This window comes from Papio anubis, chromosome 6 (genome assembly GCF_008728515.1).
Source record: "Papio anubis isolate 15944 chromosome 6, Panubis1.0, whole genome shotgun sequence".
NCBI lineage: Eukaryota > Metazoa > Chordata > Mammalia > Primates > Cercopithecidae > Papio > Papio anubis.
Window position 1 is genome coordinate 84,889,369 of NC_044981.1, and position 25,728 is coordinate 84,915,096.

At 38.8% G+C, this 25,728-nt stretch overlaps 1 protein-coding gene across 2 annotated transcripts in view; it reads right to left on the minus strand.

Annotated features, from left to right (window-relative positions):
- Window positions 1-25,728, minus strand: part of MDN1 (midasin AAA ATPase 1) — a 184,501-nt gene that overhangs the window by 54,069 nt on the left and 104,704 nt on the right. For both annotated transcript variants that reach the window (XM_031667313.1, XM_031667312.1), the window contains exons 41-60: window positions 23,161-23,250; window positions 22,792-23,055; window positions 22,386-22,647; window positions 20,673-20,832; window positions 19,688-19,804; window positions 18,570-18,778; window positions 17,485-17,633; window positions 16,918-17,129; window positions 16,379-16,599; window positions 15,036-15,149; window positions 12,866-12,998; window positions 11,733-11,848; window positions 10,444-10,577; window positions 5,954-6,111; window positions 5,608-5,728; window positions 4,375-4,585; window positions 3,789-4,020; window positions 3,350-3,476; window positions 2,622-2,792; window positions 121-335 (exon numbers count right to left, since the gene is read on the minus strand). In XM_031667313.1, coding sequence (XP_031523173.1) covers window positions 121-335; window positions 2,622-2,792; window positions 3,350-3,476; window positions 3,789-4,020; window positions 4,375-4,585; window positions 5,608-5,728; window positions 5,954-6,111; window positions 10,444-10,577; window positions 11,733-11,848; window positions 12,866-12,998; window positions 15,036-15,149; window positions 16,379-16,599; window positions 16,918-17,129; window positions 17,485-17,633; window positions 18,570-18,778; window positions 19,688-19,804; window positions 20,673-20,832; window positions 22,386-22,647; window positions 22,792-23,055; window positions 23,161-23,250 — 3,416 coding nt within the window. The remainder of the gene's footprint in view (window positions 1-120; window positions 336-2,621; window positions 2,793-3,349; window positions 3,477-3,788; window positions 4,021-4,374; window positions 4,586-5,607; window positions 5,729-5,953; window positions 6,112-10,443; window positions 10,578-11,732; window positions 11,849-12,865; window positions 12,999-15,035; window positions 15,150-16,378; window positions 16,600-16,917; window positions 17,130-17,484; window positions 17,634-18,569; window positions 18,779-19,687; window positions 19,805-20,672; window positions 20,833-22,385; window positions 22,648-22,791; window positions 23,056-23,160; window positions 23,251-25,728) is intronic.

The following is a 25,728-nucleotide window of genomic DNA, read 5'->3' on the forward strand; positions in this document are numbered from 1 at the left end:
TACCCTCACTTCAAACACCAGAAATAGCCACTACAGAAGGAAGTTCTCACTGGGTCTTTGCTCCATGCTCTGGAGAAAAGACAGGAACTTTACAGTCTGCTTTCCAGGACGAGGGAATACCTGAATTCTGCTACTGAAGAGATAGCCATGTTAGTCCAAAGCATCGAACTGATGTCCTGGAGCTGCTGGGTTCTCTCAACCCACTCTCCTAGGGTCACGTGAGAGGAGGACAGGATGGGGAGGCCACTCACATCCCAGGGACTTGCTCTCCAGCTGCTGGTTAAGATTTCAAAGCAGCACTTAGAGAATATGGGTCTATTGAGATTGCCAGGGCCCTAAAGAACAAGAAAAGAGTCAATAACTTTTAGAAATTAACTAAGACAATTTCCAGAAGCAGCATTAGGGAACCTGAGAGGAAAGAAAGAGACAGTTCAGGTTGCTTGGAACAGGAAAGCATCACTCAGAGATTGGACTAGAAGGACAGAATGGGTTAGTATACCTTAAATGAAAGTGGACTCCATGCTTTAGGAAATAGGCAATGGATGCTTTAGCAATGCATGAGGAAAGCCTGCAAACCTGGGAATCAGGGAGAACATTCTTGCAGAAGGGAAAGAGACACACTGCAGGTGGATGAGAGCCAACTCAGGGTGCAAGGAAAGGAGTGAGAGACAAATTTAAGAGCCAGGGACAAAATGTCCTTAGACTGTCTGTGTCCTTAGACTGTTAAATGGGACACAGTAATAGTTGTCCACAGCAAAGGGTTGTCAAAGGGTGACAGCCAAATGTGTGTGATAGTCAACTCTCTATAATGCCATACAACCCTCAGGGATCCAAAGTTTATCACTAAAGGCTTTGAGAGGTGTTTTATAACAAATCCATTCTGATAGTGCAAAAGAATGGAATAGAGTTCAAGTAAATCCAAAAACATTTGGGGCAATAAGGCATTTCACATGAGAGTGGAAAGGATGAATTAGTGAAAATGGTGTTATCAAATCGCTTTTGGATCTGTTTGCATAAAAGAAAAAATTTGCATCCCTATATCATAAAATAACATATACAGATGAAATAGATTTTAACATAAAATAAAAATATAGGAGAAAATAATGGAAAATAGTTTTGAACTCTTGAGGTGATGAAGCAAGACATTTTTTAAAAGCATGACACTAAAGTCAGTAAGCAGAAGGGACTGGCATATTTGGAGGGAAAAAATTATAAAACTTGTGACATATAAGAAAACAAACTTGAGAGACGACAGAAAACTAGAAATATACTTCCAACCTATATTGGGCAAAGGCTTAATATCCATAATATATAAAAAGATCTTCAATAATAAACTAATGCTGAACAACCCTTTTTTTTTTTTTTTGAGACAGGGTCTCACTCTGTCACCCAGACTGGAGGGCAATGGCGCGATCTCGGCTCACTGCCACCTCCGCCTCCCAGGCCCAAGCAATTCTCCTGCCTCAGCCTCCCAAGTAGCTGGGATTCAGGCGCACACCACTACTGCCCAGCTAATTTTTGTTTTCAGTAGAGACAGGGTTTCACCATGTTGGCCAGGCTGGTCTTGAACTCCAACCTCAAATGATCCACCCGCCTCAGCCTCCCAAAGTGCTGGGATTACAGGTGTGAGCTACAGCGGCCGACAAACACAATTTTTTTTTTAAAAAAAAAGCACGAGTATTACTGGAAAATTCAGAGAAGAACTAAAGGGGATCAATAAACATGTGAAAATATGTTAAATTTTCACACTTAACAAAGAAGTGCAAATGAGTTCTTTTTAACTCTATGACAGAAACAACTGGAAATGTTTATAACACCTAGTGTGGCAAGCAGATGAAGAACAGGTCCTCATCTCTATGTTAAAGGAAACTTAACCTCACTGTGGTCATCTAGGACTTCAGGACTTCCCTTTTCACTGGCTCTTCACATATTTAAAAAAGTGAAAAGCAAAAACCACATCTCCAGTCTAATAATAACCATAATTGTGTTTTTAACGTGTAGACACTGTGACCAAGGATTCAATTCTAATTCTAATAACTTATGCACAGAAATGCTCCAACAAGTGAACAAAGACATATACTAGGAGTCAATGTGGCATGCTTATTATAGGAAGAGGGAGAAAATGCAAGAAACTTAACATTTTATCAATAAGTGATTAAAATAAATTCAAGCACATTGATACAATGGAATAACTTTTAAAAATAAGCTGGAATGACACGTTTCTATTACATATATGTGTACTTATTTTTGTTTACATATGTATTTAATATAAAAATATATATAAACAGAAGGATATAGAGCAGAGTGGATATTTCTAGTGAATTATATATTATATATACATATATCTGTACTGTTTAAATGTTTTTACAGAGGGAAAATGTTTTAATTTGAAAAAATACAGACTTTTTCAATAAAACCTTTTTTGACTTATCTCAGAATTTCACAAATTATTTAACACGGTATACTTTTACTGACAGTACACTTATTTAACATCCTGCAGAAAATAAAGTGTTGTAATCAACTATTTAGTTACTACTCTATGCTAGGAATAAATGTTTATTGATAGATCCATTCAGAAACTCTTTTGCCACTATCAAACATTTTTTATTAGACCAACAAACCTTCAATGTGGAGTCCAAAGCAGACTTGGGTGCCTCCCTCTGCTGCATACCAGGCAAAGGGTTCCACATTAGCCAGTACTCTGGATTTGTGGTCACAGTACTGTTCCAGAAAGACATAAACATGGAATTAAATAACTCGGACCACAAAGATGTAATTTCTTCAGAAGACACCTAGAAATAAAGGAATAATTAGGTGAGAGAGAATATTTGAGAAAGACTCCATAAATCAAGTTATTAGGTCCTCTTTCTTCTAAGACCCATCTAAAACTATCATAAGTTTAAAAATAATAATCCACATTTTCTGTTTCTCTGCCACCCCGGTCATCTTGGTCAAGGAATGTGACATGTTTACAGTTTTATTTAAAGCTGTACTAATGAAATTCTATTAACCAGAGTGTACCAGTATTCACATTCAATTTATTAGGGAGGAAGAGCAGAAAATACTCTCACAATATATTTTTGAGCAATTGGGAAATTTTAAGAAGCAAATATTTTCATCTCAGTTAAATGGAAACCAAATGAATACTCCTGTGGTAAGAGTTGTAATATACCCTCATAATTACTACGAAAGAATATTTAAAATTCTTCCCTTTAAGAGGCAATTCAAAAAAACCTGAGGTTTCCAACATGGAATTTTGAGAATAAATAAAATGTTGTGCAACCAGTTTGTCACAGAAAATCTAATCAACTCAGTGTAAAGGAGGCTTATGTCTCATTGTGATTTTTACCTTCTGATGATGCAGCAAGGACCACAGATCTCGAAGCTCTTGAGGTGCAACTGGTGTGTGATAAAGACAAAATGAGATGAGATGACTTATCTCCTCATTTATCTGGGGTTGTTGATTTTTGCTGCATCTGTTCCAAAAATAAAGAGGGAGAGGGTGGAGTATGGACTATGAATGAACTGCTGGAAAGCTGCTACATTAGGGAAAGTGTAACATAAAACTTACAGTACATTTATCTAAAAATGAACAACTCTACTGATAAACTTCCCAGTGACTTTTAAAGTAGAATCAAAACTAGTAAAAAACCTTCAATAAATTTTGGCTTTCCAAAATGGCAAATCACTTCCCTCTGCTTCAGCAACCGTCCCCATCAAGTCTGTAGTTTGTTTATGGGTATAGGATACACAGAATAATCAAGAAAAAAAGTTCCCGCATGGTTTACCTTCTGAGACAAGCTTGTGCCATAAAATCAGCTGTCACTTTGTACTGCCAAAGCATAGCCAGGTACTCCATTGCAGGCCACAATTGAACACTCCTGGTGAGGTGGATTACAGAGGTCAAGTCTGGATGGGACAGGGAGGAAGCTTCACCATGCTTTTTCTCCAGAAAACCAAGTGAGAGTCCTTTGGCTTTCAGTTCTAAACAGTGAGCATGCACAAAATTCTTCAACTCATCTGGACAAAGAGACAAATGTTGTATTACAGCACAGTGGTCAAGAGTACAGCCTCTAGATTCTCAACAACCTGCTAGGTGACTGCAAGCTTAACTTCAGCTAACCAGAGTTAAGTTCCTTAACCTGAGCTTTGAGATTCTCATCTGTGAAATGGTATTAATACCCACATGATTCTACTGATGGAATTAAAAATATATGTGAAGTGTAGCCCTATGCCTGACACTTATTTAAAGGTATATATACTTTACCCCTCACATTACCCAGAAAAGAAAAATCTAAGGGAAAACTTATTAGCTACCAGCAAGAGGATATTTTCAGAGCATCTGTCAGCTAGCCAAGTGCTAGAATATTTTACCTAGGTTGACATCTTCCAAAATATTAGCTCTGAGGATCAATCCCCAGGCTTGCAGGAGACTTTTCTTTAATGTCCATTGAGAAGCAACCACTTGGAGACGATTAAGGTCTTCCTGCCATCCATTCTCCCCAAGGGCAGGCATCTGCTCCCTGATGGCAAGGACTTTGTTAAGGACCTTCAGTTGTGAAAAACACTCCACCACCAGCTTGTCCTGAAACAACAAAACCCACAAGAGCATACTATAGAACACAAATGTGGTTTTCTTTAGTAGCCTATACAGGTCTCAGAATAAACTTATGATATATTCTTAATGTTTCCAGAAAACAAAGGACTTGTTTATTCCTGTTGCTGTCAAGAGATTTTACAGTAGTAATAAAGTTAACTGTCTACCCAGCCTTAAGGGTCTCAGGAATAAGTAAGATGATAATATGTAGCAAATTACTAAACAGGATTCATGGGATAGAGCCTGCCCTCTTGTTATCTGCAGGTTCCGCATCAATTCAACCAATCGTGGGTCAAAAATATTCAGGGGGAGGCGGGGTGCGGTGGTTCACGTCTGTAATCCCAGCACTCTGGGAGGCCAAGGTGCGCAGATCAGGAGGTCAGGAGATCAAGACCATCCTGACTACCATCTTGACTAACACGGTGAAACCCCATCTCTACTAAAAAAAAAAATACAAAAAATTAGCCAGTCGTGGTGGCGGGCGCCTGTGGTCCCAGCTACTCGGAAGGCTGAGGCAGGAGAGTGGCGTGAACCCGGGAGGCGGAGCATGCAGTGAGCCGAGATCGCGCCACTGCACTACAGCCTGGGCAGCAGAGCGAGACTCCGTCTCAAAAAAAAAAAAAACCTTCAGGGGGAAAAATGGATGGTTGCGTCTGTACTGAACACGTAAGGACTTTTTTATCTTGTCATTATTACCTAAGCAATCCAGTATAATCACTATTTACACAGCATTTACATTGTATGAGTTACTGTAATTCAGAGATAATATAAAGTGTACATAAGTTATATACACACGCAACGCCATTTTATATAAGAGTCTTGGGCTTTCCTGGATGTCTGTATCCAAGGAGAATCCTGGAACCAATCACCCCCAGATGCCAAGGGAAAACTGTAAGAGTTAGGCTTTGAAGACAAGGATTAATCTTATACAGGGTCAGTTCCCAAGTTCCAGAAGGACTTCAGAAGAAGTAGTCAATTTCTTTTTATTTACTAAATGCTTCCAGGTATACCTTAAAAGGAAACGGTCGTCCCAGGAACTTCTGCAACTTCTTTACACCAGCGAAGCCACCAGTCTGGCTCCCCAGACAATTCTGAATATGTTCTGAGACAGTCTGAACTTCTTTGTAGTATCTAAAGGAGAACAAGGGCAGAGGGGAAATAAAGAAAGGGGGAAATGCTAGACAGTAAGAGAAGCCATTAATATTTTCCTTCCTTTTTTTTTTAATTGTACATTTACCAATATGCCAAGGGAATAAACCAAAATAAAGCAAGAAGAAGCAGTTTTGGTTCCAAATCTTATCCTTAACATCATCTGTCTGTAATCATTGACATTATTACTCTAAATATGAATCTTACTTGTCTTCATAATTCATCAGAAGTTGGGGGATCTGGTGGACCAGATGTTTTAAAACCCAGTGCCAATGGAGTGCAAGAAGGGCCAGACCTGGGGCATCTACTTTTACTGTGTCGGCTACAGTCCAAAACCGGTCCCGCCACCGCAGAGAACCTAAGATCTAAAAACAAAGTCTCTTAGATAAGATGGCATGAGGAAAGACTAAAAAAAGAAGAAAATATAAAAACAAAGTGAACCAAGACTGCTCAGCAGCATCTCCTGGGAAAAGACACACAACACAGACTATAACTGCTAATCAATGCTCAACTTGCATAAACGAAAAGTCTAAGACTGGACTGGAATATATGTAGGAACATTAAGGCAGACAGAGGAGGCTAAAATCTTTTCTCTTAGTATTTATGCTTAGTTATAGCATAAGTTATTAGACAAAATGGAATTGTTGGGTCAAAGTATAGGTCATTTTACAAGAAACTACTAACTGTATTCCAAAGCAGCTGTACCATTTTGTACTCTGACCAGAAGTGCAGAAGAGTTTCAGTTGTTCCATTTCTTTGCCAATACTTGCTGTTAATGATTTTAACTTTAGTTTTAATTTTAATTATATTCTGGTGGATGGTACACCTCACTGTGGTTTCAAGTTACATTTCTTTGATAACTGATGACATTGCAATTTTTACACTTCTTACTGGTCATTCATATAACTTGCGAGAAGATGCTCTATTCAGATGTCTTGCTCATTTTAAAAACTGGGTTGTATTATAGCTAGTTTATGGAATTTATATGTTTTGTTAGCAGTTTTTCCCAGTATATTCATTTCCTCACAGTATGGTCATAAAGGTATCTATGAAGAATAGAAGTTTTAAATTTTGATGAAATCAATTTTACCAATTTTTTTTTCATTTAGAAAGAATCCTAAAAACTCTTTGCCTATACTTAGATTGTAAAGATCTTCTTCTATGTTTTCTTTTAGCCAGTTCATAGTGTCAGTTCTATTTTTAAAGGTTTCATCCATGTTGAGGTAACTACATATAATGTGAGGTAGGGGTAAATGCTTTTTTTTTTTGAGACTGCGTCTTGCTCCATTGCCCAGGCTGGAGCGCAGTGGCACAATCTCAGCTTACTGCAATCTCCGCCTCCCAGGTTCAAGTCATTCTCCTGCCTCAGTCACCCAAGTAGCTGGGATTACAGGTGCCTGCCACCATACCCAGCTAATTTTTTTGTATTTTTAGTAGAGACGGGGTTTCACCATGTTAGCCAGCCTGGTCTCGAACTCCTGACCTCAGGTGATCCACCCACCTTGGCCTCCCAAAGTACTTGGGATTACAGACATGAGCCGCCGTGCCCAACCAGGCTCATTTTACTTTATATGGACATCTAATTCTTCCGCCACCCTTTACTGAATAGACCATTTTTTGCCATTAAATTACCTTTGCATATTTAACAAAAAAACAAAACAAAAATAACTGATCATGTGTGGGAAGGGGGGTGGGGTCTATCTGTGAATCCTCTATTTTGTTTTATTGGTCTAAATGTCTATCCTTAGACAATACCATATGGTTTTGTTTAATACAGGGTTGCAATGCAAATCAGGTAATATGAGTCTCCAACATGGCTCTTTGAATAATGTAGTTTTACAGTAACATTGTTTCTAGATTAGTGATTTCCTACAGTGGTTCCATGAAGTCAAAACTATTTTCATAACATCATGCTATTTGTCATTTTCACTATGATGACATTTACACTAATGGTACAAAAAAAGAAGGACTGACTGACAGGCAAATTATGACTATCTGACAGACACTGCATTGAAAATCAATGATGTGAACCTGTCACTTCAAGAAAAACAATTGAGAGGCCAGGCGCGGTGGTTCACGCCTGTAATGCTAGCATTTTAGAAGGCTGAGGCAGGCCGATCATCTGAGGTAAGGAGATCCAGACTAGCCTGGTCAACATGGTGAAACCCTATCTCCACTAAAAATACAAAAAATTAGCTGAGTGTGGTGGCACGAGCCTGTAATCCCAGCTACTCAGGAGGCTGAAGCAGGCGAATCACTTGAAACCAGCAGGTAGAGGTCACAGTGAGTCAAGATAGCACCACTGCACTCCAGCCTGGGCAAGAGTGAAACTCCATCTCAAAAAAGCGATTGAGAATATGTGTTGCCATGATAAAATCTGAGCTTTTAAGCAAAACTTAGCATTCTGGAAAACTGGCCGGGAACAGTGGATCACGCCTATAATCCAAGCATTTACGGAGGCTGACGCAGGTGGATCACCTGAGGTCAGGAGTTCAAGACCAGCCTGATCAACATGGTGAAGCCCCGTCTTCACTAAAAATACAAAAACTACCCAGATGTGGTGGTGCGTGTCTGTAGTCCCAGCTACTCGGGAGGCTGAGGCAGGAGAATCGCTTGAACCTAAGAGGCAGAGGTGGGCAATGAGCTGAGATCATGCCATTGCATTCCAGCATGGGGGACAGAGCAAGACTCTGTCTCAAAAAAAAAAAAAAAAAAAAAATCTGGAAAACAGAGTTTGACGACTTCCTGGTAACGATTTTTCTGATGAGATTTGTGATTTTTCACAAGCATGACTTTTTATTTATTTATATTGAAGAATGAAATGTGCCAACTCAGTGAACAAATTTTCCAAGTTACCAATGCACACGCTATAAACTAATGCAGGGTCCAAGTCCATCCAAGGTGCAAACTAGGCCAATGATTTTTCTTTTTTTTTTTTAGACAGAGTATTGCTCTGTCCCCCAGGCTGGAGTGCAATGCACGATCTCGAGTCACTGCAACCTCTGCCTCCTGGGTTCAAGCAATTCTCCTGCCTCCCGAGTAGCTGGGACTACAGGTGCCCGCCACCATGCCTGGCTAATTTTTTGTATTTTTGGTAGAGACGGGGTTTCACCATGTTAGCCAGGATGGTCTCAATCTCCTTACCTCGTGATTTGCCTGCCTCAGCCTCCCAAAGTGCTGGGGTTACAGGTGTGAGCCACCACACCTGGCCGTGGACAGTGAATTTTAACACGAGAAGTTCACTGATTATTTGCTCAGATTCTCCATTGCTAATAACCCTTACAAAACTATTTGTCGTTTTTGGTGAGCCATCAAATAAAAATATTTGAAATTATATGAAATGGGCCGGGCGCGGTGGCTCAAGCCCGTAATCCCAGCACTTTGGGAGGCCGAGACGGGCGGATCACGAGGTCAGGAGATCGAGACCATCCTGGCTAACCCCGTGAAACCCCGTCTCTACTAAAAAATACAAAAAACTAGGCGGGCGAGGTGGCGGGCGCCTGCAGTCCCCAGCTACTCGGGAGGCTGAGGCAGGAGAATGGCGGGAACCCGGGAGGCGGAGCTTGCAGTGAGCTGAGATCCGGCCACTGCACTCCAGCCTGGGCGACAGAGCGAGACTCTGTCTCAAAAAAAAAAGAAAAAGAAATTATATGAAATGGTTACTAAAATACTCCTCCCCTTTCCAACCTCCTAACTATAGGAGGCCAGTTTTTCTTCATAAACTTTATCCCAAACAACATACTATAAGAATCCATCTTCTCACAAGCCAGACATACAGAGACTTGCAGGAATGTAAAACAGTTCCACGTTTCTCAATTTTTATTTTAGAAACTGCTATTTTTTATTGAAAATAAGTTATTCATATTAACATGAAATTCTTTGCTACTGTATTTTGAAGCAAATTTATGGGTTTTTAAATATTTTTTAGATTTAGTTCTTAATATGTAAAAACTGACAGATGTAACATCTTTGAGGTTTCTGAGAACCTTTAAGAGTACAGAGGCAGAGATCAAAAAGTTTAAGACTGGCTGCTCTACTTTACTAGACTTACTAAAATAATCTGGATTAAAAACTCCATGTAACCCACATGTAACAATAATGTCTAAGAGGACTTAAGTGGATTAAAAAATAACTGTTACAATCTAACACAGGTGAACAAATAAAAAACTGTAGTAGATCCATGCAATGGAATACTACTCAGCAATAAAGAGGAATGAACGACTGATACATGAAACCACATGGATGCATCTCCAAATCACAATGCTGTGTGAAAGAAGATAAACAAAAATGTATATATACTGCATAATTCCACCTATAGAAAATAAAACTGATCCACAGTAACAGAGAGCAGATCAACAGCTACCTGGTTGTGGGTGGGAGCAGGAAAGAAGAAAATACAAAAAGGGAATGAGGAAACTTTTTGGGGTAATGGATATGTTCATCATCTTGACTGTGATAATGGTTTCACAGGTGTATACATGTCAAAACTTACACATTTTAAATACATGCTGTTTATAATATGTAAATTATACCCTGATAGATTTTAAATATGTGTATAGGTATATTTAAAACTGTTAAGAATTTATTAAATAACATTGGGCATATATCAACACTGAACTTAGTCTTAGCCCTAAGAATCTTTATACCAAGAAACATAAATTTTGTTGTTTAAAATAAAACAAGGTGCAGTTCCTTACCTCATATACAATGGCATCAGACACCATTCCCTGGGAAGACTGTACCCAGAGCAGGACTAGTGCATCACAAAGTTCAAAAAAAGCAGCAAGATTGACCACAATTTCATGGGGCAGAGTGTGATAGCTCTCTGGATCTGAGAGTCAACATAAATGAGAACATTTCATCAGATTTAAAATAATCTCTAGACATTTTCCAAATAAATTGTAATCTACAACTTAAATGTTATTCCCAGTACAAAGGTCAATTTTGAAAGAGCAAAAGCAAATTCTTTGCCTACTACAGGTTGTGTGTCTCTTATTTGAAATGCTAAGAATCAGAAGTCTTTCAGGTTTTGAATTTTTTTTTTTTTTTTGATTTTGGAATCTTTGCATATACATAATGAGGTATCTTGGGGATATACATAGTCCAAACTTTCTATTTTACAATATTTTTAATAATTTTATGCATGAAACAAAGTTTGGACTGTATTTTGACCATGGCTCATCATATGAGGTCAGGTATAAAATTTTCCATTTGTGGCATCATGTCAGTGCTCAAAAAGTTCCCAATTTTGGAGCATTTCAGATTTCAAAATTTTCATATTAGGGATGTTCAATCTGTATTATTAAACTTGGCAAATGAGGCATGTATACCTACAGATGTAAATAATGTCTCACTGAAAAATGCATATTATAAAGAAAAAAATGTATATTTTATACAAGTATTTAAGTATAAAATGAAAACTAAGTACTTATGTTTAGATGGATAGTTAACACCAATAGATATGAGAAAATATAAATGAAACTATTACTAACACTAGCTGATGTAAAGATCAACTTTTTCAATTTTTATACTTTAATAGTTTGAATTTTTTCCAACAAGCACAACTATCTTTTCAATTAACAAAAAATAAAGATGGGAGAAATGCTCCCTTCTATAATAAATGCTTATGAATATGCACTTTTTCAGCCGACAGACCTAGTTTTCAAGTGGCTCTGTTACTTGCTAAAGATGTGACCTTGAGCATCTCCATGTCTCCCTGTCCTCACTAATAACATGGGGACGTATATCACAGGTGGCTATAAGAAGTAAATGAGATCAAGGACACATAAAAAGCATTTAGCTAAGCACCTGGCACAAAGTAAGTGCTGAGTAAATGTTAGCCATTACTATTGAGTAAGGGGACATGTTTAAAATCAGGTCAGCAGATTAAAAGGAACCAGTAAACAACAGCAGCTGCTGAATATGCCTCAACTTCAGCAACATTATGCAATAAGATACTTAATTAGAGAACACAAAAGGTTCTTACCTTGATGGAATTCAAAGGACATTCTCAAAACACTATCTCTTAGCTTTTTGCTACCAACAGAAACCAAATTTGCTTCAGTAAAAACCCGTTTTTCCCGATCAAGATATATGATTGTCCTAGAATGAGATTCAAAAAACATAACAAATAGTTATCGGTTAATAACATTTTCAATCATATCCTCTATTTGCTGGCACATCTGGAACATCAGGGTCCTTCATCCTGCCATTCCTCTCCTGCATCTGCAAATCTTGGACTAAAGAGATGGGAGATGAAAGTGGCAACTACTAAGGTGAAAGGAAAGAAAATCGATGGATGGAGAAAGTTGGGTCTAGGCAGACTGCCAGGCCTTGGTCTGCCACAATCTGACAAACTGCACTGTGAACTCTTCAAAGTGGCCATGGTAGAAATGGAGGAGTTGGGGGAGTAGCGGAGTAGGGGCTGGTAGCTTGCAAGGCAACCTCTGAGGTACACACTATACTTGTGGATTCACTTTGAAAATTACGTAAATTCATATGTGAGTGTGTACATAAGTATGGAGGTGTTATTATGTCTCCAACATTTGAGGACAGGAAATGATGTGGACAGAGAGATGGCTGAGGAAGAGACAAGTAAAAACAAGTAGGTGAAAATGGGAGGAGCTGCTAGGAATTAAACAAAAACCAGGCTGGGCACAGTGGCTCACACCTATAATCCCGGCACTTTGGGAGAATGAGGCAGGTGGATCACTTGAGCTCAGAAGACCAGTCTGGGCAACATGGCAAAACCTTGTCTCTACAAAAAAGTACAAAAATTAGCCAGGTGTGGTGGTGATGTGTACCTGTAGTCCCAGCTACTTGGGAGGCTGAGGTGGGAGGATGGCTTAAGCCCAGGAGGCAGAAGTTGCAGTGATCCAAGATTATGCCACTGCACTCCAGCCTCAGTGACAGAGCTAGACCCTATCTCAAAAGCAAAACAAAAACAGAAAACAGTAGAAATATGATTATCATACGATAAAGGCAATCATGTCCAACACCCCACAACTTCTCAGGTTCACAAAATTCAACACACATAAGCTATTTGACAGATTCTTAGGAAAGGTATAGTCTGAGAAGCCAGTGAGGCAAACAGTGCCCAGAGCAGCAGGTTTCACTTACTTGTTTGCAGCTGATTCTAAAAGGGCAAAGAGCTGGTCAGGCTGGTCCGTTTGTGGGTCAAAGTCCATCAAATTTCTAATCATGTCCAGAGCCTGCATATTCCATCGGGGGTCCAGAGGGATCACAAATTCATCTAGTTTAAAAACAGAACAAAACAAAAATCAGAAATATTGGAGGTAAATTCCTTGCCTGGGAAGTTTCAGTTGAATATTTTTATTGCTTTACTTTGAGCACATTGAATCCTGATGGGGAAGAGGTTGAACCAGTAAACACCATGAGTTTCATTCCATAATACTAGAACAGCAGGGTTTAATAGCTTTTACACTCTTTCTTTTCCAAATGCAAAGTATCTGTATGTACTGAAAGTTCATCCCAATGCAGGATATAAAGGTAATCCCTACTAGAACACAACATTCCAACCAATGAATTCACTTCCTGATATCACACTAATCCACGGGCTAAATTACACAGTGGTCACCATTAGCTTAAAAAAAAAATTACGTACATGGCAGAAAATGAATGAATACACCTATCTGTTTTCATTAAGAAAACAAGGCAATTTTTTTAAACTTAAAAACAATTTCTCTATAATCAGAGTGTGCCTGCTGCTGTGGCTGCTGCTGCCCCACAATCCTCTGGCTCACATCTGACACAACTTCTGTGAAGCAGCAGGAGGAGACTGACACTCTCCAGAAGTTGTGAAAACCCAAGGAAGGGAGGCAAGACACAAAAAGGGTAATATTAAGTTGAAGGTGGCTGTCAGGACGGTTCAGTGGAGCACTTTAAGTTTTAAAAGCATCCACCATATAGTAGACTACCCAGACTACCCAGAACATACTGTGAACAGCAGGTACATTAAGGAGGGCACCCATATTCCAACACTCAGTAAGATAAAAAGGTTACAAAACAGAAAAGGACAGTTAGAGTTAATGTGTTCCAACAGACAAGTGATGCCTGCTGAAAATGAAAGCTGCTACTGTAGAACTGTGTTTGTAAAAGTTACAATCCTCTCATAGTGGAAAGCCATGACTTAGTTCAGCCACAACTTGACTAGCAAAATATTTTTCTCTATTGTTTGATTTCTTCCCATTCACTCCATGATCTTTAGTGCACATAAAGGAATTATTTAACACAAAAGCATCATGTATATTTTTTTCTAAACCAAATGGCCAGTGGTATATTTTGATCATCATCAAATGAAGATGGAGGTAGAAAATTTTAAATCTGGTGTTGTGAAAATGCCCATTTTCCTAATTAATGCTTGTGTCAATCAAGTTAATATTACACTGTTCTAGGAAATGTTTATTCTCTCACTCCTTATTTTAAAAAAATAAATCTTGAATACTTCCTTTGATCAGATATCTTAGATGTCTATTTCTGTCATCACTATGGTTTTATAACTTTGTCATCAAAGCTTTCTCAGAGACACAGTCTGGCTCTGTTGCCCAGGCTAGAATGCAGTCAGTGGCACTATCACAGCTCACTGCAGCCTCAAACTCCTGGACTTAAGCAATCCTCCTATCTCAACTTCCCAAGTAGCTGGACCACAGGTACAAGCCACCGCATCTATCATTAAAGTTTTACATTTTCTTAAATTAAACGACCCTGTTTAACTTTCCTTTAAGTCAAATATCTCATGGTTTGAAACTCTTCCTACTAACAATACTGGTAGACAACACAAAGTTAAGGGTGGAAGGGACCTCAGAGAAATAGGAGCTTAATTCCCCTAGTTTCTAAACACAGGCAGAAACAGTAAATGATGAGCCAAAAATCTACCAAGCCAGTTTGTGGCAGAGTTGGTACCATGGCCCAGTGTTCCAACTCCTAGATTCTTTTCACTCCATGGCGTATCATCAGCCTCCTTCAGAAGCTGGAAGATAAATAGATAGTTTCAGGCCAGGCATGGTGGCTCAAGCCTCTAGTCCCAGCACTTTGGGAGGCCAAAGCAAGACGATCATTGGAGACCAGGGCAACTTAGTGAGACCCTGTCCCATTGGGCGGGGGGAGGGGGGGAAATGTAGTTTCAAAAAAAAAAAAAAAGAGGGAAAATTTGCTTCTGCATATCATGAGTCTTCTAAAAACTACTGTTATGTTGAGACCTCTTTTCCCCATAAACTCAAAAGATAAGTTTCCAAAACAGTGCTGAGAGCTAGAAATCAAAAGCGCATACCTGTTGTATTTGGTTGTAATATTTTGAAAACATTACTGACTGCACCTGAGAGGGAATGTGAGTAAAAATTCCTGAGAGATGCAGCACTGGCTTCCAAATGAATCTGTATGGACTCTGTGGAGGAAGGAGAAACCAGTGTTAGACTCTAAGTCAGTGCTATCCAACTGAACATTCTGCAGTGATGAAAATGTTCTACAGCTGCATAGAATAACCACTAGTTATATATGAGGACTTGAAATGTGGCCAGTGCAACTAAAGGACTGGATTTTGGATTTTTTTAAATCTACATTTACATTTTAGTCGCTCTCTGTGGCTGGCTAGTGGCTATGATATAGGACAACAGAGACAAAAATATTTATAAAAATTCTCTACACATATTTAGACAGATGACCACATGTGTTACAAAATATTATAAATATCCATTGGTTTATCGACAAATTCTCATGAAGTAGAAAGGCTCATGTAAACTCAATTACTTAATATCCACCAACAAATTCCATGTTCCGTACTTTACAATTCAAGCAATGTTGTTATTGTTGCTTTGTCCTCTCTTAAAATGAAAGAACTACAAAGAAAGTACAGGTAGCTCTCCATATCTGAGGGTTCCACATCTGTGGAATTCAACCAACTACAGATCAAAAATATTCAAAAATTAAAAAAATAAAAATACAACAAAAATAATATAAATTTTGAAACAACATACTACAACTATTTACATAGCATTTACATTGTATTAGGTATTATAAGTAATCCAGAGATGACTTAATGCATACAGGGGGATGTGTGTAGGGTATATGAAAATACTATCCCATTTCATATAGGGGGCCTTAGCGTCCACGTATGTTGGTGTCCCTGGGTGGGTGGGGGAGGGAGAGTCCTTGTATCAATCCCCCACAGATACCAAGGGACAACTCCAAGTGGGACAACATGGAGCACTGGAACTAAAATAAGATTAGAATCTTATATACTTTTAGAAGAAATGCATTTATCAAAACTAATACCTTTCCCAGATAGAATGGTTCTGCAGCAGCAGTACAGCACAAAAAGCAGATGTTCAAAACTAAAAAGTAAAATAATACAGTATGCTTTCCTTTTGAATTTGTTAGGAAGGTGAATATGTCCTGAAATGCTAAGGATAACATGGAAACAAAAGTTTATCTTGTGACACATCTATAGGCAGACTTGCTCCTCAACAGTAATGCTAGGCCACAAATTTCTTCCTAGGAGATCTCCCAACTGTAATTTTAACAGTGTAGTCACAGATTAACACAGCTGCTGAGGCACTTAAATAGCATCAATGTATATAAATCACATCACTGGACAAATTAAGCTGTTCTACTCACCAAGCCCCTGCGGTATATTCTTGGCTAAATGATAAAGCCATTTAACTCTGAGCATCCAATCCTGGTTGGTTGCTCTTTCTATGAGCAATTTAACAGCCATGGCCAAAACATCTGGTTCATCGATCCAGTAAGTATTCACTTCGACTGCATTGAATTTCAGGTTCTCAGGGCTGGAGGACTGCATAATTTTCTCTAAGTCTTGCAAGGTAAAAGGCTGACTCCTGAAATTCATTTAAATGAACAAACTCAGTACTAGAATAACCTTTTATTTCACATTCCAAATAACTGAGAAAACCCCTTTCACAAATATTGGATCAAAGGTAAGAGAGAAAAGGTGAGTCTCCCACAGAGGAAGACAGGTAAAACACACCTAATAAATAATAAATAGTGAGCGATATCACAATGAACAATAAAACTATGACAGCTGCATAATAAATGGTCACAGAATGCTCCAGTTAAATATATTGTGTCCTGACCATTTCCAGCAAAAACAAAAACCAGCCAAGAAACCAGAGACACAAGCTGAAGGCTCCACTGACCTTGTCCAGCTGCTGGTTTTCATGCTCATCCTGTTGAGACAATATGCTAAGATCTGTCCATCACTTCGGACTGTGGACAGGTGAGAATCTTCAGTAGCAAAGAGAGCTGAGGGCACAGAATCTGGCCACAGTCCCATGCCAAGAATGGAGTCTCCCCAGGTTTCATGTGCTCGCAGAGAAGAAACATGTTTCTCCAGTAAAGCCTGTACAAGCTGGCAGGAGACAAAAACACCACACAGTGGTACCAACATAAAAGTGATATTCGCCAAAAAACAGCTAAGTAATAATATTCCATGTGACTACCTCACAACAACCTGTAATACACTCTTCAATGAAAAACACAAGTTAAATTCTACTTTTCCTGATGACATGTAAGTTTCAAAAAAAAAAAAGGAATATTTATAGTCAAGCTATTTTCCAGAGAAGTACCTGGATACCAGATCTCTATTAAAGCAAACTGCGGTGGTCAACTCTCTCAGGTCACTGGGTTGCCACCTTTAAAATTTCCTTGTACTGAATAATGTACGGTATTACAACTTAGAAACATTCTGCAATACTTCATAGTACCTTCCGGTTTGCTGGTGAATGCTGGGAACAGACATATACTTCCCAGCATGCTTCAGAAAAGGCTCTGTCTAAGCTCAGCCCTCGCTGCAGGTACTGGACAATTAGTATGGCTGTCCGGATTAGAGTTGATACAGAAGATGTTGGAGAACCTATTAAAAAAAAATGCCATCTATAAACAATAGTCTTTAAAATCTCCAATGAAAATGGATAAATTCTGTCCTTCTATCAAACCTCCTTCCACTCAGCCCCACCCAAATACTTACTTTACAAAACCTTCTAATCTAAGTAGACTCTAGAGCCCCCCAGGGCACAATGGACCTGTAGGAACCTTTGTATTCCTATCTCCCCTGTTTCTCTCTGGCTGTCTGCAGTTTATTATGGAGGACTCATTTATAGATGTGATAAAGCCTGGTCACATATATCCTTAATCTAATGCTGACACACAATGAAGGTGGCAAGTTGAGTGTAACCTCATAAAAGACCATGGGATTTGAAATCCAACAGACCTATTTGCAAATTCCAGCTGTTATTATTAACTGATAAATTACCCAAACTCTGAGTCTTTTGTCGAAAATGAAAACATATGCCTTGCAGAACTAATGTAAAGATTAAATAAACAATCTGCATGGTACCTAACACAGAGTAGTTAACCAACAAGCAATACTCCATTTATTATCTCGCTCCTTTTTGTGTAATTGAATATTTAGAAAAAGTAACACCTGTCTGCTTTAAATAACTCAGTTTCCTCTTTATTCCAACTTCAAGAGGCTGTTGATGACCCTGGAGAAATGATGGGCAAACTTCATAAACCTCAGTGCGTAAAGCAGAATTACTCAAGGGTTAGCCTCTGCTTACTCGCATCAGAATGACATAGGAAGCGTCTTTCAGATACTGATTTCTGTGCCTCGCCCTGCCCTGCTAAACCCAACCTCTTGGGGTGTCTAGAAATCCACATTTTTAACAAGTTTTCCTGATAATTTCTATATACATTAAATGTAAGAAATCTTTGACTAGCAGTCCAATGGAATAACATAAATTTCTTGAAGACTAAAACTCTGCAAAGGCCCAAAAGTCAAGCACCTCACCTACAACAGTGCTCCGGGTCTGTGTGTGTAGAGCCAAGAGGATGTCACATACACTGTTCCCCACCAATCCAAGGCTGTGCAGCAGAACTTTCAAATCCAGGTTGTCTGGGGTGCTCACATCCCCTTCCCCTGAAATGTAGATTTCGAGTCCACGATTCCTCATAGCTCGGGATATATCTCCATGAACAGGATCCATCGAGAGGAAAAGTCTAGAAAAATAGCAATTCAAAGAAAAAAACTATTTTAAATCCCAGTGCAACCAAAGGTGTAGCTCAGCATAAGTCAGTGAGGGCAAATCCTACGTGGCTCATTGTCAAAGAATTCACATCAAGGATCTTTTATTTCCAGTATGCATCAATATAGCAAAAGATTTTCTCTAAAACTACTTTCCTAAGGAACTGTGTATGATATATATCCAGTGTACCTTTAGTATTGAGAACTCTAAAAATTTAACCTTCAGATATTCCCCAAAGTAGGCTGTACTAATTCATTATTTTAACTCAACCTACAGACGGCAGAACAGGAAGCAAGTGTAGTCTCCTGAAACAACTGGCTTCATATATTGAATGCCCATCAACATCTTCATCTAGTTATCTGACACTTCTCATTTATGTCTGAAAGTAAACAGCTGATTCCCTGTAGACCCTCCCCAAATTAAACCTGCTCCTTTATCAATGAATGGCAACCCTTTCTCAATGAATGTCAACCCCATTTACCCAGTTACTCAAGCCAAAAACATAGGTGTCATCCTTGATTCTTCTTTTCTCAACCCACATGTCCGTCAGCAAATCAACTCACCGGACCACCCTCATCTAAGCCACTGTGATGTGTTGCCTAAATTACTGCAAAAGGATTGTGACTGGTATCTCTGCTTCCCACCTTTGTCACCAATGCAAGGCAAGGACCTTGCTCCTCTTGTTTATGCTATGTTCCCACAGCCCAGCAGTGCCTGGCAAATAGTAAAGCCTCAGTAAGCATTTGTTAAGTGAATTAATAAATGGGTGAACTTCCCCATGATTCAGTTTATAAATAAAATACAGAAGCAAGTCCTACTGAACATCTACCTCTGCTACTGAGGCTATTAGATTCTGAGGCAGAAATATAAGAGATATAAATACCTGAAATTGGGATTTGGTGTTATCGTGGGAGTGGATCCATCTATCATTCCTCTCTCACTAATAGTGAGGACACCTCCAGGTTCAAGCAAAGCATTCAAACGATCCAACACTGATGGGCTGCAGAGACAGAATTCAGATGGTGGATAGGTTAACATGCTGCATTGACTCTTCTTTCCTTCTATGCACGGGGCTCCAAATGCTTTTGACTCACATTTCCTTTTGGCACAATCACTCACCCAGATACAATAGTGATCTCTCCAAAGTAGATTCCCCATTGATTTCCCTTCTCACTTCCCTAGGCACATACCCCAGGGCCTTATACACAGTAAAACATAAGATATTTTTGAATAAATGAAATTAAAGATAATGATAAGTTCCTTGCACTACAACCTTTTCACTTTTTCCTTTCCTGCCCCCCTTCCCTCCACATTATCAAATCCATTTAAGGTGGCTGGATTTCAATTTGTAACATTCAGATAAATGCTCCATGAAGAAATAGCCATCATCTAACTTGTAGTAGCTTCTATGTTAACTGTATATGTACAATAGTTTCACACTTGTCCTTTGCCTTACTGTAAGATCAAGAATGATACGTGGTTGAATCGCTGTGTCACTGATGGCCATTTAATAAATGCCTGCCCTATGTCAGACCCTGCATTAGAAAACACTGCACTGAAGAAACCCTAACAAAAGACTTCTGATATTAAAAGGCCTAACTCAAAGGACATTGCCAGAAGTAATCCAATTTTGTTAGCCTTTGGTTCAGCTCAAAATTATCATACAGAGCTGAAATCTTACAGCTATCTGATGACAAACTACAACTGTTCACCATAGGGAGAAGTCTACAGACTATGGCTGAGGGTGCCTACATAATTAAGAAAAATAGTAGCTTCAAAATACCAGCACTTCTATCTGGGTTTCTACTTTGACAAGCATATCCCAAATTTCAAGCTGGACCACTGATGATTAGGCGTAAGGTTCTTACTTGCAGAAGTTAACATTGTCCATCAGAAGCCAGTCTCCAGACTTTAGGGCCTGAACCAACATGCTGTCAACCCATTCAAATGTGCCATGGCTACGACCACTGGCTGACTGTGTAAGCTTCACACCAAAGCTTCGGAACTCTTCAACAAGTTTGGCAAACTCTGAAATATCACAGGGAAGAATCACCATCCACAGCACTTAACTTCAAACCAAGAATTAAGTTTATGAAAAGGAAGCTTGATACTTCTAGCCGAGGTTTTTAAGATTTCATAATAGAATAAATAGAAGAATGTTTTGCTTCTGTTTATACACAGATAAGAAAGTTAAGTTTAAGACAGAAAATACTTCTTAATGGTTCTCTGTATTAATAGCCAGTCAGGGTTGACTATAGGGTGATAGAGGTGGCAAATGATTTTTCTGTATTATGGTTTCTCAAATGGCAAAAGGAGGATGTTTCCCACCTATCAGTGCATTTATACTAAATGAAAGTGCTATAACTTCACACAGTGCAAACTGCGCTTCCTTTATAATGAGCATATCATATGATTATAGTAATAACTGGTAATTACTAGACAAATGCTTTATAGTTTATATAGCCCTTCCCTGGAAAAACTGTCAAATGATCTTTTTGGTTAGAAACTGTTTTATGACTATTTTTCATATCACAAGGTAATACACATTGGATTTCTACTTTGAAAAATGAGGGAGTAACAAGGTTTAGACTTAATATACCATAGCCCAACCACTTGCTAACTGTAAAACTGTAGGCAAGTAATTTCTACTTGCCTACACTCACATGAACACTCACATCCTCATCTATTAGATGTAGATAATCCTTCCTATAATGCAGTGTTGTCACAGTGATTAAAAGTACATATATTCAGTATAGTGTTTACAACAGAAATTCTTAACTCAATAATGAGTTTTACAATACCCATTTAAAAATACATGACACATGACTCCATCAGATATCTTTTATGATTAGAGTGAATGAGTAAAGGATTTCAAGTTCAAATGGCAGGCTTAAAGTGAGAAATGACGGATCAACAATGAAGGAAGTAAATGAGTGGCCCACCGCCACAGATAAACGTTTGCTGGCCTAGAAGTGGGATGTCTGATTTCTTCAGCCATAAGGAATCAACACTTTGTAATCAGTTACAAGCAGGCTTTGGAAATAAAGACAGACAAGCATAGTGACAGACACAACCTATGGGCCTTTAGGTTGAATCCTCCCTAAGAGCATGCTCACCACCACTCTGAAAGTGGCACCACAAAATCAGAGAAGTTTCCATGTTAATTGAATGGCATACAGAATGATGTATTTCCTCCATCTCCACACAAATGAATAAACACATCCTATGAATTCAGACTCCTATTCTTCAGTTTAAAATGCTCTATTTCCTGAGAAATTATGAGTAAAAAAATAGCCAATAACAATAAAAGTTTTACATGCTGTTTTATCATTATAGGTGATTACACACAAAATAAACCACAAAGCATGGTAACCAATTTTTTTTCCAATTTGATTTTTCATGATCAACTATTCTGAATACTTTACCTCAGCTTCATTTTACTTTCTGGGCCAAACTTTCCCACAAGTTCTGATCGTTAATAAGTATTAAATTAATACAAAACGTTTGTAAATCTGTTACGTGTAAATGGACACAATATAAGCAATGATAAGTGCCTGATACAGAGATCCAAATATACATACCTGCCTTCGAGTATGAGTTGATTTTATTGTTGAGTCGCTGCATAAGCAATAACACTGCTTCCAGTTTGTTGACAATCTCCATCGTGATAGCTTTACCACCTTCTCCAAGACACTTAGGCTTGTATGTCAGAAGGAAATGACTCCAGGCTCGCAGCACTACTTCTGCATCATCAGCACTGATAAGGAGGCTATCCCTTAACAGTGCCCTTACAGTAGCCTCCACCTTCTCTAGCAGCTGCCTCCAAGGTCGTATAAGATCAACCTGTAATTTCCAGAGGACACGAACTCATCATAGGGTCAGAGAATGCCCTATGGTCAGAGTTGGTCACCACCAACTCAGAACACCCTCAGTCAGATCACGGGGTTTATTACGCTTTGCCAAAAAATATGAAGGCAGACTGGTTACCTGCTCAAATCCACCCAGCAGCTCAGTAGTATCCATTGCACTGTTCATAGCCATGATCTTTAATGTGTGGCCAGTAAGGTGTGCCAGAAGCTGGACCAGGCTGGTCTTGCCCACAGAGGCTGGTCCGACCAGGATGACCATCCAGCTCATTTGCACACACTTCATGATTGACTCCAGGGGCTGGAAGGACTGGTGCAGGAGCAACAGGGGATGGCGGGACGGGTGAGGAACACAGCTCCCACGGGAAAGGACCGAGTAGCCCAACTGAAAAGACATGCCAGTGAGATTTCATAAGCGTGCCTGGTAGTGGGAGCAGAAGAAACCATTAAAAAAAAGTCAAAGGATAAAGGATTATTCTAGTCTCCTTACCTGAACATCATAGGGAGTGATACGAAATAGTCTGGTTCCCATGTATGGGTTGGAATTTGAACCAAACACATCCTTGAATACAGCAATGACCTAAAGGAAGAATACAATGCAATAAAAACACAAATCACTCCACCTAATTCTTAGGCAAACTTGCTAGAAAACAAGCACAGTGATAAGAGTCACCATTCTAAAAACACTGGCCACAATTCCCTTATCCTTTTGAATTTTCTCTTATAAAAAGGATCGAATGCATTTATTTAATTCTTTGGAATGAAAGTAAATTTGAGATTGAGAACATAGCAGTCATATTCCAAACTATCTGAGATTCCAGTGAGAATGCACCATAAATTAAACTGAAGCCATGGACGCTGTAATATCGAAATCTAGAGACAAAAAAGACCTGTTTGCTTTCATCATTGGAGATACTACCTAAAAAGAAGATAGAACGGTAATACAAAGATTATAAAGAAAAACGACCACTCAATAACCGTCTCCTATGTACCAAATACTGTATTAAGTACTTTGGTAGATTAGTTCTGATCTTTATACCCATGCAAAATAGTTATCATGTCCATTTTATATAGATAACAGCACTCACAAGAGTTATAGAATTTGCCCATGGTTAGTGACCAATTTTAAATCTAAGCTAGTCAGCCTCCAAAAACATGTTATACCTCCAAACATTTATGTAGATACGAAAACCAAATTTATTACTCTAACCAATTATTTACATTGTTATCCTTTCGTTAGCAGTAATGCTATTAGAAAATGTTCCGTTAACTCTCTTTGATTTTGGATCTCTAAAAAATCTAAGAGTAATGGTGGAGGGGGATAGAGGTATATAAAAAACCTTAATTTAGCCCATAAAAGTAGGGAAAATTAGAGCCAGAAAAAAAAAAGCATACAAAATAGTATTTCTAAAAAGCATCAATACTCATATAATTGAATACTGCAATGAAGTTAGAAAATAAAAATAATATAGATAAAATAATAATCAGTGTCAAACAATGGACTGTGAGACTAAAAGCAGCATAGGAAAGTGTTCCTGTCACCTACCTATGAGTCCAGGTGATATATGACCTCATGTTCCACACTAAAGCATATAACCTCCAACCCCTGATGTTCTACAAGAGGATTAAAATTACAAATATTGCTACTGGGGAGGCTGAAGTAGGAGAATCACTTGAATCGAGGTTACAGTGAGCCAAGATCACGCCATTGTACTCTAGCCTGGGTGACAGACCAAGACTCTGTCTCAAAAAAAATTCCCAATCTAGCTTTTCAGTTTAGCTTTATAAAATCAAAATTCAATTCAACTGGACTCTTCTAGCTTTTACAGACTTTATCCTTCTATGATATTATTTTTCTTGACCTTGTCTCCCCCGCTAGAAAACACCTATAAGGTCCATTACAATAACCGTGAATCAGAAGAGTGATGGAAAACTTCCACATACCACAGTGACCCAGCACCTGACGAATCATTCATTCAACAACTGGCACATGTTTTGGTCATAATATACTATAATAAGTGGATGAAGAAATTAAAATACTAGCTGATTATGTGAATTATATATCAATAAAGCTATTAAAAACTACTAAGACTTTCTCCTAATCGAATGATTGAAAGTCACCTACATATGATAAATGAGTTATGTGTAATTAGTTTCTGAATACCACACTAAAGAAGATCTGGGTGGCCGGGAACAGTGGCTCACTCCACTTGTAATCACAGCACTTTGGGAGACTGAGGCAGCAAGATTGCTTGAGCCCAGGAGTATGAGACCAGCCTGGATAACACGGCAAGACCACATCTCTATTAAAAGTAAAAACAAATTAGCCAGGCCATGGTGGCATGTGCCTATAGTCCCAGCTTATCAGTGGGCTGCGGTGGGAGGATCCCTTGAGCCTAGGAGGTCTAGGCTCCATTGAGCCAGCATTGTGCCACTGCATTCCAGCCTAGACAACAAAGTGAGACCCTGCCTCAAAAAAATAAGAACAAACAGAATGGGTAGCAGAATGAAAGGGCTGTGAAAGTCATGTGTGCTGTGGGCCAGCCACATCTTCACATTTCAACAAGGAGGTTACTGCTTCTAGTGCAGGCATCTATGTATCTATTCCTTTATTTTCAAACAGTGAAGTTTACTAGAAGGAAACAGCAGACAAACTGGAGAGGGCCTAAACTGGAAAGCTAGCTCTGCTACCTGTGACACTCCATAACTTTCAGCCTTGGATCTTCACCTGTAAGATGCCACGACAGCACCTCCTGCCTACAGCTATTGTGCGCATTCAGCGAGACAGAATTTTAAATACCATAAACTAAAATGCACACATTATTACAATTCCTTACAGTGGGAATTCTAGTTTTACAAACAGGTATTTTTATTTTCACTTAAACGCAGAATATTCTGCCTTCACATGATTACACTTTCTAGATAAAATGCTTTGTAATTTGACATTTATTTAAAAACAAAACAAAACAGAAAACCTTCCTCTTCTACTGAGTATCGCCTGTCTGCCTCCTCCTGCTTCTCACCTTGGTGCTTGTAAAGATGATGAAGACTTAGTTCT